Genomic DNA, 22,364 nt, shown 5'->3' with positions numbered 1-22,364 from the left:
TGATTTTATCCCAACGGCATAGCTCTAAATATTAATTATATTTATTCATACGTATTATGTAAATAGTGTTTTATACACATTGGTAACATTTTATATATTTTCATTCACTCTCCCGCAGAGTTACGAATAATACCATTTATGAATTATTTATTATCCGCATTGTATTTTCCACAGTGTAAAATAAGTGCCATCACTTTTCAAACAAATTGTTCACCTTAAGTTTACGTCGAAGTATGATATAGAACAATAATTATGTGGAATATTTCCGAATTTAATGTGAAACTCAAAGAAATACTGTTTTTTTGAAAAAATCAATTTATGTGTAATACTTGGCGAAGGAGTAAGTTTTCAGATTCTAAATTTCACATAAATGATCTAATACGTTGACCAATGAATTTAAATACATAAAAATGTAAAAATGTCAAATTTATTTTTTACTTGGTCCACAGCTACTTGTTGATAGATTTTTCTAAATAAACTTAAAAACTAGATTTACGTATTTTTCGCAGTGTAAAATAAGGGCCATCATTTTTCAAACACATTGTACACCTTAAGTTTACGTCGAAGTATGATTTAGAACAATAATTATGTGGAATATTTCCGAATTTAATGTGAAACTCAAAGAAATTTTTTTTGAAAAAATCAATTATGTGTAATACTTGGCGAAGGAGTAAGTTTTCAGATTCAAAATTTCACATAAATGATCTAATACGTTGACCAATGAATTTAAGTACATAAAAATGTAAAAAATTTCAAATTATTTTTCTTACTTGATCTACAGTTACTTGTTGATAGATTTTTCAAAAAAACTAGTTTTACGTATTTTTCGCAGTGTAAAATAAGGGCCATCATTTTTCAAACACATTGTACACCTTAAGTTTACGTCGAAGTATGATTTAGAACAATAATTATGTGGAATATTTCCGAATTTAATGTGAAACTCAAAGAAATACTGTTTTTTTGAAAAAATCAATTTATGTGTAATACTTGGCGAAGGAGTAAGTTTTCAGATTCTAAATTTCACATAAATGATCTAATACGTTGACCAATGAATTTAAATACATAAAAATGTAAAAATGTCAAATTTATTTTTCTTACTTGGTCCACAGCTACTTGTTGATAGATTTTTCTAAATAAACTTGAAAACTAGATTTACGTATTTTTCGCAGTGTAAAATAAGGGCCATCATTTTTCAAACACATTGTACACCTTAAGTTTACGTCGAAGTATGATTTAGAACAATAATTATGTGGAATATTTCCGAATTTAATGTGAAACTCAAAGAAATACTGTTTTTTTGAAAAAATCAATTTATGTGTAATACTTGGCGAAGGAGTAAGTTTTCAGATTCAAAATTTCACATAAATGATCTAATACGTTGACCAATGAATTTAAGTACATAAAAATGTAAAAAATTTCAAATTTATTTTTCTTACTTGATCTACAGTTACTTGTTGATAGATTTTTCCAAAAAAACTAGTTTTACGTATTTTTCGCAGTGTAAAATAAGGGCCATCATTTTTCAAACACATTGTACACCTTAAGTTTACGTCGAAGTATGATTTAGAACAATAATTATGTGGAATATTTCCGAATTTAATGTGAAACTCAAAGAAATACTGTTTTTTTGAAAAAATCAATTTATGTGTAATACTTGGCGAAGGAGTAAGTTTTCAGATTCTAAATTTCACATAAATGATCTAATACGTTGACCAATGAATTTAAATACATAAAAATGTAAAAAATGTCAAATTTATTTTTCTTACTTGGTCCACAGCTACTTGTTGATAGATTTTTCTAAATAAACTTAAAAACTAGATTTACGTATTTTTCGCAGTGTAAAATAAGGGCCATCATTTTTCAAACACATTGTACACCTTAAGTTTACGTCGAAGTATGATTTAGAACAATAATTATGTGGAATATTTCCGAATTTAATGTGAAACTCAAAGAAATACTGTTTTTTTGAAAAAATCAATTTATGTGTAATACTTGGCGAAGGAGTAAGTTTTCAGATTCAAAATTTCACATAAATGATCTAATACGTTGACCAATGAATTTAAGTACATAAAAATGTAAAAAATTTCAAATTTATTTTTCTTACTTGATCTACAGTTACTTGTTGATAGATTTTTCCAAAAAAACTAGTTTTACGTATTTTTCGCAGTGTAAAATAAAGGCCATCATTTTTCAAACACATTGTACACCTTAAGTTTACGTCGAAGTATGATTTAGAACAATAATTATGTGGAATATTTCCGAATTTAATGTGAAACTCAAAGAAATACTGTTTTTTTGAAAAAATCAATTTATGTGTAATACTTGGCGAAGGAGTAAGTTTTCAGATTCTAAATTTCACATAAATGATCTAATACGTTGACCAATGAATTTAAATACATAAAAATGTAAAAAATGTCAAATTTATTTTTCTTACTTGGTCCACAGCTACTTGTTGATAGATTTTTCTAAATAAACTTAAAAACTAGATTTACGTATTTTTCGCAGTGTAAAATAAGGGCCATCATTTTTCAAACACATTGTACACCTTAACTTTACGTCGAAGTATGATTTAGAACAATAATTATGTGGAATATTTCCGAATTTAATGTGAAACTCAAAGAAATACTGTTTTTTTGAAAAAATCAATTTATGTGTAATACTTGGCGAAGGAGTAAGTTTTCAGATTCAAAATTTCACATAAATGATCTAATACGTTGACCAATGAATTTAAGTACATAAAAATGTAAAAAATTTCAAATTTATTTTTCTTACTTGATCTACAGTTACTTGTTGATAGATTTTTCCAAAAAAACTAGTTTTACGTATTTTTCGCAGTGTAAAATAAAGGCCATCATTTTTCAAACACATTGTACACCTTAACTTTACGTCGAAGTATGATTTAGAACAATAATTATGTGGAATATTTCCGAATTTAATGTGAAACTCAAAGAAATACTGTTTTTTTGAAAAAATCAATTTATGTGTAATACTTGGCGAAGGAGTAAGTTTTCAGATTCAAAATTTCACATAAATGATCTAATACGCTGACCAATGAATTTAAGTACATAAAAATGTAAAAAATTTCAAATTTATTTTTCTTACTGATCTACAGCTACTTGTTGATAGATTTTTCCAAAAAAACTAGTTTTACGTATTTTTCGCAGTGTAAAATAAAGGCCATCATTTTTCAAACACATTGTACACCTTAACTTTACGTCGAAGTATGATTTAGAACAATAATTATGTGGAATATTTCCGAATTTAATGTGAAACTCAAAGAAATACTGTTTTTTTTGAAAAAATCAATTTATGTGTAATACTTGGCGAAGGAGTAAGTTTTCAGATTCTAAATTTCACATAAATGATCTAATACGTTGACCAATGAATTTAAATACATAAAAATGTAAAAAATGTCAAATTTATTTTTCTTACTTGGTCCACAGCTACTTGTTGATAGATTTTTCTAAATAAACTTAAAAACTAGATTTACGTATTTTTCGCAGTGTAAAATAAGGGCCATCATTTTTCAAACACATTGTACACCTTAAGTTTACGTCGAAGTATGATTTAGAACAATAATTATGTGGAATATTTCCGAATTTAATGTGAAACTCAAAGAAATACTGTTTTTTTGAAAAAATCAATTTATGTGTAATACTTGGCGAAGGAGTAAGTTTTCAGATTCAAAATTCACATAAATGATCTAATACGTTGACCAATGAATTAAGTACATAAAAATGTAAAAAATTTCAAATTTATTTTTCTTACTTGATCTACAGTTACTTGTTGATAGATTTTTCAAAAAAACTAGTTTTACGTATTTTTCGCAGTGTAAAATAAGGCCATCATTTTTCAAACACATTGTACACCTTAAGTTTACGTCGATGTATGATTTAGAACAATAAGTATGTGGAATATTTCCGAATTTAATGTGAAACTCAAAGAAATACTGTTTTTTTGAAAAAATCAATTTATGTGTAATACTTGGCGAAGGAGTAAGTTTTCAGATTCAAAATTTCACATACAGGATCTAATACGTTGACCAATGAATTTAAATACATAAAAATGTAAAAAATGTCAAATTTATTTTTCTTACTGAGTCTATTACTAATTTTTTTAGTTTTACAGTGCTCTTTAATAGTTTAATTTTAATGTATACTTATTAGACAACATCCCCATCCGTTGACAATTCCTTGACCTGCTGATATGTAGATGTAAGCGGGAAGTAAAGAAGTTCCTCAGATCATAATAATTTTGTTATGATGTTCTTATTTTGTTATATTTTTATATCATATTATTTTATATATTAGTATTTATTGCACTACTGTAGTTGGCAATGTGTTAAACGTCAATCATTAATTTACTACTACCATTATCATTTTCTATATTCACGTCAACCGTTGTTAGAAATATAATCTACTGTCATAGCATGTAGAGGGATTCGTCAAATGCATTTAACAATGCGCTTATTTAAATTTTGATTCTTGGAATTTTTAAGTTTACATGATTCCATTCTATTTTATCAATTATACTATGAATTTTATTGTAAGCTCTATAGGGATAATATTTTGATGTATTAATAATGGTTTGGAATGGGAATAGTATGAGGAGTTATGATTATTTGGAAATTTTAGCAATTATTATTAATCAACATTTTATTTTAATAATTCTTAAAATTTATCCGATTAGTACTAAAATCAACTCTTACACGCATTTTATACTTTATGCAATATCAGTGTCACTTGATAATATCCTTGTTTAAAGTATGAGTGTTCATTTAAAAACTATTCATTTTAATTTATATTTAAAGATTTCCAAAATAAAAAAAATATTTATATGTTCTTTTAATAATTTACTGTAAAAAGGTATGTTCTCGTTTGAAAAAATAAGTGGTTTATATTTCTACTCATTTTTAATGTTTCAAACAAAATGTGTTAAGAAATAGGCGTTTTCCTTAAGTATAATATGTAAAAAGTTACAATAATATTTGAACTATAATATATTATTATCAAAAAATAAAATGATGATAATGTACATTATCGGTGAACCATTCTGTTACTATAACAGTGTGGCGAGTTCCATGTGTGATGTATAATATTATGCATCACGAGTTATCGCGTTTTGTATGGCTGCGGGCGCGATCAACACCCACAACCGGCTGCGCTAAAAAATAATAATGATCTATGATAGGCCGTTCAGTATTCGCAGATCGTCCGAGCAGGCCAAGTCGATAACATTCGAACCGCGCCGCGCCCAAATATAACAACAATAAAAATTATAATTTTTTTAATAATAATTAATGTGTCGAAGTGTAAGTCGTACTTGTCGCAGTCTCTGTTGCAGCCCCTAATTCTGTTGCAGTCGTTGCGATCGTAACCTACAAAAAGATGCGGTCGACAGCGATCGTCGTGATGGCAGCTCTCCTGTTGTTTTCAGGTGCGCCCCGTGCATAAGTTGTCGGTATATTATAAAACGAAAATCGGCTCACATTACATCAATGTTATAATTTTTTGTCATCTAGTTAGTGAATTGTCACGTAATTGTTGCTTGTAATATAAATTGAACTCGGGAGTTTTAAAAGTCAAAATTGATAAAATACTCGCAAATAAAAAAATCTTAAGTCTGTCAACGATATTATTAGGTAGGTAGGTAAGCAAAAAGCCATTATTCGCAAATTGAAATTCAAAAGTTATGACTCATTCATTATTTACATAACAATATCTAAGTATAGAGCATGTATTATAATATTGATAATTATATTTTCAAACGATCGAACAATTCGGAACTCGGCATAGCCGTAAAAATAAACATTTTCGGCAAGTACCTACTCTCGAAGATAGGTCAACACCATACTGTTAAAACGTTTTTGGACATTTTTTGAATTATTATTAATCTCTATCGACTTATCGGCTATAACACGCAGCTGCCAAGCACAATATGACGTCTTACGCGTAAACCGTTTTACAAGGACATTCCGACCGATACGGATTAATATAATTTTTCGATAATATTTGCGTTGTTTTAAATAATTATTTCCCTACACGAACCGTTTGCAGGCGAAGCCGTGGCCGGCGGCGTGGCCAAGCGGTGGACGCCCGACGTGGACTTCGAAGCGCCGCGCAACTGGGACGCGGGACACGTCCCGTCGTCCGTGGACGTGGCCGTGTTCCAGGAGGACACATTGGTCCCGGTGGTGGTGCCGGCCGCCGGTGTGGACGTGTGCGAGATCGTGTTGCCCGTCAACGGTCAGCTGATCTTGGAGCCCAACGCCCGCTTGGGCATCTCCGCGTCGTCCCAAGCGATGGGCGGTTGTACGGGACAGAGTGAGTAATAATATAATATGATTAATAATTGTTATTATTATTATGCAAAGTGGCGATCAAACTTTTCGTTTAGCGCATCCTGTGTAGTGTGTGCACGTCGCATTTGTAAGTTGGCGACAGTCGTCACCCGTAGGACCGAACTGTACAAAACGTTACGTCGGTAAATTATTGTTATGAACGTTTTTGTCTGTCTGTATTTTAATTTCTCTCAACTCCGTACGATTACGGGGTCTTTTGGCTTCTGGAGATTTAACTTTAAGTTTAAGTCAACGCCGAGGAAGTTAAGCTATAAATTAATAACTAACAAACGGTTATAATATATTCCTATTGTTTAGGTAACTCTAAATGATTTAAATATGAATACTGTGATAAATATGAACTTAATTCAGTTCAAGAGAGGTTAGTTAGTTTTTGTAAATACCTCCTGCGTCACATCCATATAGTGATTTAATTTTTTTTTTTTTTTTTAATAACAACTAAACAAATATTTAGTTAAATATGCGTCTTACTATAATCACTTTTTATTACAACGATCAACCGTATTTCCTTATAAGCAATCATACATTAAAAAAATTAATATATACTTTAAAATATATCAGAACCAAGAAATTCTGAATCACAATCATAAGAAATGCATTATTAAATAATAAAAAGAAGTGAGCATGTTTAATAAATCACCCTATAATTGGTAGAAAATGACTTATAAAATAATGCATAAAAGTTTGAACTATATTTATTGTAAGTACATAATAATTTATTTTAATCGTAAAATTTTAAAACCAATATTTTTCATCATAGTTAATTTATGCATGACATTTCATGTAATTAAACTCACTCGTTTATCGTGTGTTTTTTTTTAAAATGGATGATTAATGACAATTGACAGACAACAAAAATGATCTGAACTGAATAAAAAAATAACCATAAAATTCCTCTTGTGTAAAAACTAAATATTCGTTAAAAAAATGTATTGAATAATAGTTTTGGTTGATAACATTGTAAATATTCTATTCTACTAAATATAAACTTAAGTAAAACAATAATATAATAATATTTATGCATAAAAATATTATTTTAATCTTTTTTAAATGAATTAATTTAATATTATTTATTTTTTATTTATTTATTATTATTTTTAATTATTCTTATGGAAATAAAACGAAAAGAAATAATACTAAAACGTCTGTGTAGTGTGTACATATCATTCAATGAGGCAGTGCTACATTGTGCCTATGCTTTGTTTTAATAATGATTAAATAAAAAAAAAATATATTATGTGAATATTCGAAAAAAATATGCACCAATAAATATTATACAATAATATACAATATGACGCTTTATATACCTCAGTCATAAATATTATGCAAAATGTATTCTATACATACGAGTACGTACTAGAAGTGTTACGCGACAAAAATGTTAACAGAACTTATTAATTCCATTATAAATCCATAATACATAATAATAAAACCTGAAATTAAAATCATTAAATGTTTCATTAAACGTCTTGTTTATGTTCCGATTTATAAAAAATTGTTTCTTTTATTTAATATTTTATGTTGATCGTATTTACTTATTAATAAATAATAGTTATAATATACAATATTTAATTAATAATATTATGTATATTTTAATACTATTATTAGTATACAATCAAAATCAATGTATTTTTTTTATTGTAATGACACTCCCTTGCATAAACTTGTTGGGGGGGAGCAGCAAAACTAATTTTTTTATTCCTTGATCGAATTTTAATTTATTTCTCCACTTTTATGTATGTTCAGTACTTTTAACTGGTAACTTTGTTAACTTTGTTATTATTACATATTTTCAGCTGTGATGTTTAAACAAAACGCTCCGATGGAATGGGTGGATCCGGACAACTGGTCGAGTGAAAATATTAACATAGCAACGCCACACGTGGAACGGATACCTTGCGTACACGATACCGTCGTGTTTAACCCTGGTCATTCATTTTCGGTCATCGTGCCCGACGTTCCAATCACCATTGGATCAATGAAGTACGGGAACCAAGTGAGTTCGATTCGGCTGCTATCGTGAGCTTTCGTTTAAAAATTTATGCTTAATAGAAATTGTTATTCGTATGATTGCAATATTATATTTTAGATATCACTAAGTGTCACTTTTAGGATAAAAATAGTTGGTGAAGTGGTCCGAAATCGAAATTAAAAAAATTATTATCCCGTATTACAAACAGGATTTTTTTTTTGTATTCAACAACGATTTTAATTCCAAATTAAATATCACACAATATTTCTTGCTAAGTCCGCGTGTGAATCATTAATAGTATATTAGTATGTCATATGTTTTTTACGCCACTGTTATTTTTCTAATGAAACTTTGACTTTAATGTCAACTACTCTATTGTATTGTGAATCAATAAATAAATGTAATCATCAGAATTCTTGTGGGGAATTTAGAGTTCTTTTGTGGTAAATAGAGAGATTTAGGTGAGCGTATGGTTTTAGTCGTATTTCGCTGATAAAAATTGGTTAATCAAAACAATGATTTTTTTTTTGTTGTATTCAAATTTATTATCACTATACAACTCTGCACGAATAATATATAATATATTATATATATATATATATATTAATAAACAGAATATTTTATACTTAACAAGCTTAAACGTAATTCTCTATGGAAATTATATTCTTCTACAGAAATACAAAGTTTAACATAATGTTTAATAATAGTTTAGATGTAATGGTGCAATATTCATTAAAACAAAATCAGACTTCCATAAAATATTTAAAAGGTTTTAACAGCGCATAGTTTTTTGTGGTCGCATAAAACTGGTTATTTATGGTACCTAACTATTATGGAAGCAAAAACTATTCACCTAAATGTATATTATTTTCTACAGATCATATAGTTTGGTTAACAGTTTATAAATAACGATCTAATTATAATTATAATATAATGCATTTCACCGCATGCTCGCTGAGTGGCTACAGCGTTACTGCAACCCCTTGGGCCTTGGGAAAATATATTCTATATAATACATTATAATAAAATAGATATCGTATCTTTTCCGCGGTATGCATATATAATAAACCATATATATAATATATATTATACACTATATACAGGCTCGATAAGAGCAGTAAGCAATATTAATGTTATTTATTAACGTAAAACTGGTGCATGCGTTGTAATAATAAATATTATTAAAATATATGTATTGCAATTTGCAGTGGTATAATATAACAGTAATAAGTATAACAACGCATTCTGTGTTTATTTTAAAATATTATAAACTCGCAACAGCGGTATCGCGAATCTATAGACACGGAGTACGTACACTTACTATTGTACATTAATGATAAACATAATTATATTATTCTAGACGTTCGGTCTAAATGAATTGAACGAATTTCTTTTGTCGGACGTCGGCGACCAAGAACTAAAGAGTTCTTCCACCGACAACGATGTGTCCATTACATTGACGTCGACGCTCTGCGAAGATAGTACAGGATGTGAATGCGGTACTCAACAACTTTTTGACCAAGTATGCAAAGTGGCTTCAAAGCGCTGTTATAGTAAATTAGGCTGCATAAGTCCAGTGAAACCAATCGGCCATTGTTGTTGGACTTGTGGTAAGATGTTTAATGCACACATAATATTATTGTCTTTGGTTTAATGATATACTAATTTATTCGATTCGAGTCGTGAATTTAATTTAACTGTAAAACATTGCACATGTATATTATATGAGTGTGTGTAAATAAAACGATTCTTTTAAAAGTAAATATAGAAGAAAAAATGTACGTGCGTATAATAGTACCTATGAAAATATATTTTTTTACGTTAATCTTAACTTTAAACACTTATAAAGTTACAACTAATTAACTACTCGCTCGAAATACATTTTTTTTTATAAATACTAGTTAATACACAAAATATTTCTTTTAGAACAAAATTATATACATAATAACAATTATATAGTAATAATAGTATAAATATAAATATAACTTTGTCATATTTAAATAAACATCCTGTACATATTATATATAATAGCAGTTAACTAGTAATCAGTGTTATTAGAAAAAAAACTGTATTCATTATTATTGTTTGATTTTATTCTAGGAGCTTATTTTTTAATTAATTACAACCCAAATAGTTTTATTGAAGAAAAATTCAGTGAAGAATTTAAAAAAGACATAGTAAAATTAAACTCAACATTTGAAAAATATCAACTTTCTTATTATATGAGTAAACTGTTGAACGGAAAAATCCAAGTTGTATTGGCGAGTGATGCAAAATATGTGGATGAAATAAGTGAAATAGCTAACACTATACACTCGTTGCTGAATTCTTGTAAGTTATTACTTATAATTAATATTATTTTAATATCATATTATCATAATATATACTCAGATAATTAAACATCATAATTTAAAAAATAAAACATGATTTGGGTACGAGAATGTATGGTGTAATTATTTGGTTAAAAATAATCAAACTTTCAAACTAATCAATTATCAGACATAATAATTTATGTATTCAAATAATACTATAATATTATACAACATAAAACAGGGTGAGTGACACATTTATATTATTAAAATATGATTTTTAATGATGTTCTTTTGATTTAGATAAACTTGATATAAAAATTTAAATTGTTTTCTAAGGTTCTATTATAAAAATAAAATCATTAACTATATGCAGGGTATTCAATAATAATATTATGTTTACGTCACTTTTGAAGTTTATGTAAAGATGGTCCAATTTGCAGGACGAAAGTAGTGAAAAATTATGTACATAATTTGCATGTATAAATGTGTGATATATATCTACAATATAACGTCAATAATAGAGGCGGTGGTGTTCAAAAAATTCTATGAAATTGGAACTAAAAGATTATTAAAATACCACCATCTCTTGAAATTCCAAATATTTTACACCATAAAAGAAATTTTTTATTTTGTAATTTTAATAAAAATATTATATTATATTTACCACTAATGTAATTCTTCTCTTTTACGAGATCTTTGACAGCTTTTACAACTTATTTTATGCATACATTTTATCTGTTTTAAGTTTAATTTTAAGTTATTTATCATAATTTCATATTTTCATAATAATAAACTTTTCAATATTTTATTAATAGGCGAGTATATCGTGTAGTATAATACGATATAATACATCATCGTATGTGTTTGTTTATATAGTACAACTACTATTGTTCTAAAAAAAAATTAGCTTTTTGCTTGGCTTTTTTTACTCAATTTTAAAATATATTTATTACATTTTTAAAAATATAATAAATAACAATTTGGATTACTCGAAATATTTTTTTCTTTTTAAAACGTATATGCTATTATTAAATTAAAAAATGTTTTATGGATAACTGCTGGAATAATCAAATTTCATTGTGTTGATTTTTCATAGATGCAATTAAAATACTTTTGGAACATAATAGTGTATGATTAGTAGATGATAATATACTGTAGTGTTAATATAATAATACACGTGTGTGTTATTTTTTTAACAATAGATTTACAAAAAAACTACAATGTAAGATCGAGTTAATTTTTTAGTGGTGTGTTTTGTGTTTACTCATTGATGATGGTGTATTATTTTTTACAGATCGGGGCGTGACGAATGTGAACATGTTCAACTCGGGGCTGTCGTATGACGCTGACGGGATGACATACGGTCAAATAGCCCTAACCACATGTATCGTCATATTTTCCTGCATGTTGGCAATTATGGTTTACTACAACAAAGACTGGTAAACACGCAATCATATATTATTATGTATTTTACTAATAATGATTTTTAATGATTAAATTAGCAATGAAAACCTATAAACGGTCGGATGGTTTGTCTGATTAACACAAATAAATGCCATGCGCGTCATATTAAAAAATTTTGCAAGTTCATCATCGGCATCTTTCGAACTTTTTGAAACTTTTTTATGCGATCGCTAACGTATATATTGTATTGTATTATTTATATTTAATTTTTATTTTTAAATATCATAATTCTGTCATTTAATGGCATTAAAAAAAAAAAAAAAATTAAATAAATCCAGTTTTATCAGTGACATTATTGCATGCCTGTCTACCGCTTACAAATATATACATAATGTTATGTATTTTCATGCAATTAGATAATGTTTAAAACTATCGAATTAGTAAGGTTATATTTGACTGATTTTTCACGGAAACATACTTATATATAAGAACTTAAATCTAAAAACATATTTATCCTCATTTTTTCTTTAATTTAATTCATATTTTCCCTTAAATTTGATTTTGAAGTATATGATTTTAAGAATTATTATTAATAGTGATTTTTGTTGATTATCAGAATTATTGAAAAATAGTCATTTAAATAAGATTGATTGATCTAAGTAAACTTAATAACAAATTTATAGTTTTGTTGAGTGAATGTATGATGAATAAAAAGTATAAGTGCTTGGTTTTTTGGCGACGAATATATTGCGATGGTTACTCGTCCACCATACTAATTATGTTACATTTGAATAATTGATACTCGTATTTATTTTATATTATACTAATACAGTACATGTAGAAATACACAATAATGATCAAAAATCACTTATCCACTGACTATACTGTCTATATTAGTGTGTGACTGTGTGTGTATGTGTAATGTGTAGGTATAGTATGTCTTAGAAAATTGCCTATATATAACTCCTTCAAAACAATCAGTATCGAATCATAATAAACTTTGGTCAATCGGAAACTTTTATCGTCTGAGTGATTGGTAGGGGATGAGTGGAGGGAAAATATGGATCAGTAACGTAATACATATTTTATAATACACTAATATAGCACAGACAATTGATTTCGAAAAACATTTTTTGTGAGATTATTTTCTTGATACTTGAGTATATACCTATATATTTATGGCATTATATATTTTATCTGCAATATGTACTATAGACCGTAAATAATAGCTAAGTAGATGTGGTATTAAATTGATTTTTTGTATCATCGTCGAAATTTGTTATGATTTTATCTTTTTTCGTCAAATACATCTGCAAGAATATACTGTTTCGGTGAAATGTGCTATCGGATAAGACAAGGAACAATGAATGCTGTGTGTGGGTCGCGAGTGGGTGCGCGTATAGTGAATTGTGTCATACTTATACTGCCCGCTAGCTTTATAACGATTCGGTGCCACAGAGTCGCTATAAAAATCGGGTAAATATTGGGTAATAAATATAAGCTACAAAGGTCGAGTAACAAAAGCCGACTTAATGGTTTATAAAGTGTACAATGTACATGTATATAATATGATATATGCGTATAGCATTATTTATAGAAGAATTTTTATCGTGAACCAGAAAATATCTTATGAAATTCAATAATTATTTTAAATTTGTCTACATTAAATATTAATAGATAAAATTATATATTAATATTTATCAATAGTATTTTTTTTTTTAAATAAAAAATGAAATTGTATTTTCTAAAATTTAAGATAAAAGAATCACCCTATGGAATATAATATGTACATAATAATACACTGTACGATGTAATGACAAACAATCATCTTTTCTTGGACAGGAAATCGCTATTGTCAGGTTCCGGGTCTAGTACTGGTGCTGTATTCGTAAAATTCAAAAACGATACTAACGATGCAGTGGAACTAATCGATGAAGACGTCCGATTGCAACGTAAGACTTCGTTCGACAACCCCACTTATGGAGCAGTGGAGAGTATGAAAAAATCACAGGTATCTATCGGTCAAAATAAATATAACATAATATTATATTAACTACATATTTATCTTATAAATACAATGATATCTGTATCCGTAAACCGAAGAATTAGTATAAAAATTAACTCTATTGAAGTCCCGTTTTGTATGCTATTTCTATATAATGTAGACTTTCACATTATATTATAATATATCTGTAAAAAAATTATTCCATTTAAACTCAAAAGCTTATCACTCAAAATTATGTCCTGCGCGTGGTAGACTGCAGTGATAGTATATACCCTCTTAACACTCCCCTTCATCAAATCGAGAGGAAATTATTTACCATGCCGTCTTATAAACGTTTAAATAATAATATTTTTTATAAAATAATTATTTAATAACAATATATGTAATATCGTATATATTTTTTGCTTATCGATCGTGTATGTTTGGTTTTAGACGTTTAGAAAAATCCATTCGTATTCAGATCTATCTGTTTCGACGACACAGAGTGAAGCCATGGATGTAGAACTGAAAGAAACTTTCGAACAAAAGTAATAATATTATGAATTCATAAAATACTTATGTGTACGTTTATTAATTGGCTTATAATATATAACTGTATAAGTGTAACAAATAATAATAATATTTTATTCTTTAACATTACTCATAATTGAATCCATCCGAATCGAATATGAATCAGACTTGTGCTATGTTTTGAGTGTATCATTTTCGCTGTACATGATTATTCAAATAAAACTTTTACCTATTCAAATCGTGTAAAAATGATTATTATTTTAATCGCAAGTATAATATAGTTCCTACACATTGCACACCGGCGGGCCTATTCAAATCGAAACAATTATGCGTTTACACGTGTATCTATCAGATCTCTGGACATGCATAGTTTTTAATTTGTTTTACCGTCCAAAAAGTTACCCTGTAATAACTTAATAGCCCATAGCATAATGGTTTAATATTTTATTACACTTTCAATGCTATATATTGCAGAGACGTGATACCCCGGGGGACTAAAGAGCGTAAGTATTCTAGTATGCGGATAGAAAAACGATAAATTACAACGAGAGCGTAACAATAACAGCAACAACACAATGTATATTTAGTTAAGTTGACATTATACACCTACGACAATAACTTTGACGGTTAAGTCATGTAAAATCAGTAATTTAAATATTTTTTCTTATCTTATAAAAGCTTTGCAAAATAATGCGAAAATCACGAGGAAATTCAAATAGTTAAGTTTACCTAACATCACCGCTCCATGTAAAATTAATGAAAAGTCGAAACACCAAAGTCAGTACAGAAAAATATATAGGTTACGAACAAACACTATTACAGCGATGTTTGTATAGCTTTGCCTAAATTATAAGTAATTTTGTTGATAATCGCCATCGGGCACGTAGTCAGAAAATTTCTATTCGGGAGGCCTACAATTTTGGGCCATTCAGCCCTTGTATTATCTTTCATAATTTGTTTCCTATAGGAAAAACTTGTAAAGCCTGTAGAGGGTTTCTATCTCCATACTCCCCAAACCCTTTATAGGCAGAATCCCATACCAACAATCTTAATAATTTAAAATTTACCTTTAGTAGGTTAAAAAAAAAATAATTTTCATATTTTAATATAAATCAAAAATAGTTTTTAAGCAATGTTAATTTATAATTATTAATGAACGTTAATAATACGAATATACGATATTTTAACTATATAAATATACATAATAATATTATAATATTTATTCTTATTAAATACTAAATAGTTCAATACAAAAATTATTGTTCTGTATTTATGATGTTCAGAAAAACAACCGCAAAAAACATCTAAGTTTAAGTTTTTATAAATTTATTTTGTTTCTATTGAAGCATTTGAAGCCAAATTGACTAGACTATTATTTTGTCATTCGATTTCTCATATAGTTTTTCAACTGTTTAAGGCATGAAAAAGTTCTTTCATGCGCTTAACTGGAAACTAGAACAGTTAAAATAGTAATAGCTGGTTTATACGTTTCACATTGCATTGAATGCAAGCTTTTACTTTTCAAGTAGAACAATAAGTTTAATTATTATTTTTACTTGAACACTAATATGATTTTGATAATTTTTAATAGTTGTTGTTAAATTTTTTAGTTCTGACTAGAAATCTGCTATACTAAGTTTATAATGAACAACTAAAGGTTTCAATTGTTTATAACTTAAAAACTGTTCACATTAAGGGTGTGAGTAAGATATTGATGCCAAAAAACCATGGTTATCTGTAAATTGTCTTTCTAGTTCTTTAATTAGGTATATAATCTAACATGGATATGATAACAAGTACGTGTAGTCTTAAACAATTTTTTATGTAATCTGATTAGTTTCTATAAAGATCTTTAATATGCTCAGTATTTGACACTATATAGTTCTCATTTAATATTATATATTTCACTTTCAGATAACTTTTTCTATGAATATAAAATATATTTGAAAAAATAATAATAGTAATAATACAATAATATACAATAATAAATAAATAAATGAATATATTATTAATAATATATTAATGTATATATTATATACAATTATATTATTATATTGTATTGTATTGTATTATATTATATTATATTATATTGTATAATATTATTATATATTATATTGTGTATTATATTATTCTTATTAATTATTATTAAATCTTAATATTTTTTTTTTATATAATATTATACAATAATACATCTATTATAAATTATATAATAATATTAGAATCATAATATATTTTATTAATGAATAGTTATCACAATAGATTTATTTTATGTGTATAAACTATAAGCATAACATGTTTTTGATACTTGGTAAAAAAAGAAATGTATATGAATTTACGGCCCCCTGACTAGGTGACTGATCGCCATACATAATATTATATTCTTTACTTTTATGTGTACAATAAATACACAGTTTTGACCCAAAATAAGCGAACATTTAGACTGCCTATAGGCTATAGTAAATAAGTAAAATACAACTCTATATATGTGACAATAATTAAGCGAATTTAATACGAATACAATTAATAATTTAATATGTAACTCGACAAATTTAAAACACAATATTTAGTAATTTACGAGTATATTACACATTTATAGTTGTGAATCTTCAAGGTGTTATATTTTAGAAAATATAAAAGTAAGGATAAGATATTTTTATGATATTATATAGAAAATTCATAAATTAGGAGAGTTGAAGAAATAGATATAACATATTATAATGTCGAAAATATATTTTATACGTAGGGCTCGGATATTAAAGCATACGCTTCTTTTTTATACACGAGATAGAAATCTAATTTGTATTCTATATATAAATTCGTTTCATGTCTTTCTGATTCCAAATAAACCAATTTATTACCTATATTATTTTTCAGTTAATTCAGCTGTAGAATTTTTATATATTTATTATGCTACTATAGTAATAATAAAAAAATTGAATTAATAAGAAACGTAAAAACCCAGAATGCGTTATAGGTATTGGATTATTATTGTTTTCATTATCATCTTGTTTATTAAATGTATTAATAACATATAGACTATCGATCTACATAATATAGCAAGCAGTACCTATTCGGTCAGTATGCCTATAACATCGATATCGATCATTTCAAAATTTAAGATTTAATGTTGTAATTTGAAACTTCTTGTATGAAGTATGCACCGATCAATTCAGTGGTTGTAGAGAGTGTTTTTCTATGTATAAAAATATTTCGTCGGAGAATATATAGTCAGTTTCACTAGGTACTGAAAATCTAGAGAAATACATGGTAATTAATCGGGTATTTTTTAAATTTAAATTAATTTTTATAACTAGTTTGTGTTAATCTTTGGTCATGTTTTATTTTGCTTTAAAAAAAATTAAATATACTTTTTTTTGCTTTTTTAAAACAATTGTGTACTTTTTTAGTTGCTTATTATGCTTTAAATTCCAAGCCCTATAATAATAAGTAGTGATGTATGACATGTATTATATACATACAACTATTAATTATTATTTATTCATACTGTAGCCTGTAGGTTAGGTTATAATCTTTAATAAATATTCTAATCACTACCTTTTTCATTCTTGATTCTAAAACGTATAATTGAAAAAAAAAACAAAAAGTAGCAAACGTTATTATAATTACTTTTCTTTGTTTTTTTAACATTACTTAATTATTGCATTTAATTATTTTATTTAGTCGACAGCTTAGTTTAAAAGTTTTAACTCTAGATACACACGCAAAGTGCTGACTCGTCATTGTCGATTATTATAAAAAATACGTATATTTACACTTTTAAGGAACTTAAGTAGGCAAACATTTTATGCGTGACGTAAATCGTTAGCAGAGTGTCAGGTGAAATATTATCAGTTATATAAATCAATTAAATGACATAATATTAATATGTACATATTTCGAATTAATAAACATAAATATTATTAGGTATGTAAATATTTCAAATGATGTTATCGTCTCATCTCAAATATGGTCAAGTATTTTAATTTTCGATGGTTAATATAGACGTATTTACACATTATTTTTAATTTTATATTTGTAATAAATATTTAATTTAAAATAGATAGGTAGATATAGTTTTTAAATTGTGTTATTATCTATAATAATTATTACAAAATATCCAAAATATTATACAACCTCTTACCCAACGTTTAATATAAATTAAAATAATGGTAAATATTCAGTTTATAGTCAATCTGGAATTATATTTTTGGCTGCATTTTGTCTGATAAAACAGCTAGCTAAGTTAATATCATAATTTTTTTATATATATAAATTATATTTTATGTGTAGTGTAAATGATCTGACTGTCAGAAGCTAAGCTAAATTTATTTATTATTCATGAAATATGATTATATTATTATTTTATCTACGCCATTTATTACTAACGATATGATTCAGTAAAGGCTTATATAGCATAGGATGATATGACTATTTTTATACAAACATAAATTAGTTATATAGTAAGAGCATAAGTACTTGGAAGTGAAATAAGTATTTTTGCAATATTGTAGAAAAATTTAAAATAACAAAAATCGAAGATATTTGTAGCATAGTTAGGTAAAATAGGGAAACTTTTGTACATCGTCGATGAATTAGGACAAATTAAAACTGTAGGTACTGCAGTAATTTCGAGTTCAATATTCTAATTAATATTTAGAATTTATGTATTTATATTTTGATAACAAAAATGCTTAAATTTTTAACTGTTATATCTTTTCTGGTAGTTTAGTTTTTGGTTAGTACTTTAAGAGATCAAATTTGAAAGTTTTCAATATTCTTCTTAGTAATTTAGAAAAAAAAAGTAGGAAAAATGGACATTTTTACACAAAAGTAATTTTTCATTTAATTTATTTTATTATTTTATTTTAATTCAAAAACAAATAACCATAGATATTTGAAATTTTCAATTGGAAGTTACAATATAATTTATACATACGAAAATAAAAACAAAAATAGGTAGAATATTATAATATATAATTAACTCTTTTATTTTGATTTATTTATTAATAATTATTGTCATATAAATAATATTTTAAATGTCATAAATGACAGCCGTAACAATTGAGTAACCGCTAAAATGTCATTATGTACTGCAGATATTTTTTTATACAATCTTAAAAACAGTACCATATAGTTATAACCACAATCATTTTATAATAATATAAGACTATAAAATACATATAACAAATCAAGTGCAAAATTTAATTTTAATTATTTGCCATAATTTTGTTAAAAATTATATGATGAAGGTGGTTGCACACACCACACAAAAAATGTTAGCATATTAAATTTATAGAATTGTATATAGTTTTTATCAGAGGGACTAATTGCAGTATACTTGGAGCTAAATTTTCTAAATTCTCCTAATTAGACTATTAAATTTGAAAGTTAACAATATAAATACAATTAACAAATTATAAATTACCTATTTGGTTATATATGCTATTATATAATAATAACTAAATAGTTAATGACATAAGTATAACCGTATAGATAGTAGATAATAGACATATTAAATTATATGTCATTATAATAAATTCAAATAATGTGTATAAAATATATCTGACGTTTACTTGTGTCAATCAGTTATAATTTTTTTGGTAACTTGTTGCAGAAATTGCAGGTATAAAATAAACATAATATACCAATAACTTAGTCATAATATTATTGAAAATATTATCAAATTCGATTTTATTTCTATTATACGAGAAGAAACCACATAACATAATAAACTTATAAACCTACATATTATACACATAAAAAGTAATAGTGTATAAATACTTGGCAACCGAGACATGTAGATTTATTAATTTATTTATTGCCATATCGCAAACGTTAAGTTTCTGTAGTCTATTATTTAGTGAACGGACGATAGCAAATAAGAACAAAAATATAATTTTTTCTTTCATGGAGTGTGTTACTATAATGTAATAGCGACAAATATGACATTATTACGTTAGGTACTTTATCACATTATTCATTAATGTGATTAAGTCAAAGAAATTAAATTTCTTTTTTGGGACTTGGTTTTTATAAATTTTATGTTTACGTATACATTACTATTTTATTTTTTTACCTGATTAAGTATATTATACATTAAAATGTACTATATGTAGTCCGAGTCAAATGTTCAACAAATAACATTTTTTATAGGGCATATAAATACATTAATACATACAAAAAATATGTTTATAAATATATTGTTGCCTGTTGGGATCAGTAAATTATAAAAACTATTTTTTATATTAATTATTATTAGTAGCTAAAAAATATCAAAACAAAATAGATACTTTACATTCTATTATGTATTATTATACATTAGTTTTGGTAAACCAATGTTCAATAGATTTACAAGTGAAAATAATAACTAACAAATAACTATCATCACGTTCCATTTTATGATAATCAATTTGAAATTATTTTTATAAATATTAAAATGTTAATATAAAACAATATTATTGATTATATAATATTAAACTAAAACACAAAATGTTAGTCTAGTATTTATATTTGTTTGAAATTCAATTTTTATTTATCAACATTTTTAGAAAAATATTCTGCCTAGGAATATGAAATTAATGTAGGTATAATATAATATAGTAATTCAAAAAATACAAAAAAAAAATTAAAAAGGTATACCTAAATAGTAAATTGTACACAAAAATGATGTTTTGTAATAAAATTGAATAATATAAAAAAAAAAAAAATCATTTTCAAAACCAATAATACATTTTAAGATGAGTATTAAATATTTTTTTGTTGAATAATATTTTTAGTACCTATATTATCTCGTATATCTAACTTATTATTAAATCAAATATAACTTTAAAGGACATTTAAATGTTATTTTTGGGGGGACAACGTTTAATGTCACTATCGTCATACATAATGAAGAAGCCTTGAAGAAAAATATAATATTACTAATGAACATAAATATTGTTTGTTTCTTTTATTTGTATTATTTATAAAAACCATTAACTGCGTAAGAGAACATAAATAATACATATGATAATAGTACATCTAAATAAAAGCAATTCATCATAATACAACTTTTTTGTTCTATAGGATATTGTAATACATTATTCTTAAAAACGAAATAATAATGATAATATAATAAATAATATTTAGTAAATATTTTAATTTGAATGACGTACCAAATGTTAAATTATTTTTTCTATTTAGATAATAATAATATGTTAATACGATAGTACGATAGTCATTAATAGATTGGTAGTTCTGAGTGGACAATGTTCTCTGCAGTGTGATATACAATACAATGTACCTATACATTTTATTAAACCGCTACGCGGAGTATATAATGTAAGTATTGTGTATTCCATAATAATATTTGTAAAAATTATAAATAGTGATTCACTGAACATAATTACTCCTATTATTTTTTCAATAATGAATTTTTTCAAATTCTGATTTATGAATTTTTTAAGTGAAATTAAGGACTGGATTTTTAAATATTTAGATTTTTTTATATCATGGTCTTAGGTTTGACACAATACATAGTGTCTTGGAACGATACAAACCTTGTTGTGCTGTAAATTGTTAAGCCAATAACTTTTTTAAAAACGTTGATATAATACCTAAATCGGAATTCCCATGAGCAGTCATTGAACTGTTTAACTTTGTGTAGTTTACAATAGCTTTGGAAGACTTTGATTATAATTTATTAGGTATTTAATTATTTATGATTTAATCTATCAGCAATTTGTAATTTATTTATAAAAATTGTTTGATTATAGAAAATATTAAAAATTTAATATTACATAATACTTCTGGGAAATAAAA

The 22,364-nt window shown here is 26.0% G+C and overlaps 1 protein-coding gene and 1 long non-coding RNA gene across 7 annotated transcripts; both read left to right on the top strand.

Moving 5' to 3' along the window:
• Positions 1-838: 838 nt before the first annotated feature.
• LOC126549076 (uncharacterized) lies at positions 839-3,661 on the top strand. Of its 5 annotated transcripts, none has more exons than XR_007603218.1 (8): positions 839-998; positions 1,170-1,335; positions 1,500-1,665; positions 1,838-2,003; positions 2,168-2,333; positions 2,506-2,671; positions 2,836-3,001; positions 3,504-3,661. It is a non-coding gene; the product is annotated as an uncharacterized LOC126549076 (long non-coding RNA). The 5 variants fall into 5 exon arrangements; XR_007603219.1 differs by lacking the exon at positions 3,504-3,661 and adding an exon at positions 3,165-3,267; XR_007603220.1 differs by lacking the exon at positions 1,170-1,335.
• A 1,479-nt stretch (positions 3,662-5,140) lies between these two features.
• LOC114128742 (protein amnionless) lies at positions 5,141-14,813 on the top strand. Of its 2 annotated transcripts, XM_027993321.2 has the most exons (8): positions 5,144-5,436; positions 6,057-6,323; positions 8,158-8,357; positions 9,694-9,943; positions 10,434-10,664; positions 11,940-12,084; positions 13,892-14,060; positions 14,487-14,812. In XM_027993321.2, exons 1-8 carry the CDS (start codon positions 5,388-5,390, stop codon positions 14,583-14,585), a joined length of 1,410 nt encoding a protein of 469 aa, XP_027849122.2. In that variant the 5' UTR covers positions 5,144-5,387; the 3' UTR covers positions 14,586-14,812. The 2 variants fall into 2 exon arrangements, with proteins under 2 accessions (XP_027849123.2, XP_027849122.2); XM_027993322.2 differs by lacking the exon at positions 10,434-10,664 and having other exon boundaries at positions 5,141-5,436; positions 14,487-14,813.
• The last annotated feature ends 7,551 nt before the right edge of the window (positions 14,814-22,364 follow it).

This window comes from Aphis gossypii, chromosome 1 (assembly GCF_020184175.1).
Source record: "Aphis gossypii isolate Hap1 chromosome 1, ASM2018417v2, whole genome shotgun sequence".
NCBI lineage: Eukaryota > Metazoa > Arthropoda > Insecta > Hemiptera > Aphididae > Aphis > Aphis gossypii.
Note: the sequence above shows the minus strand (reverse complement) of the source record. Positions and strands in the feature narration are given on the sequence as shown.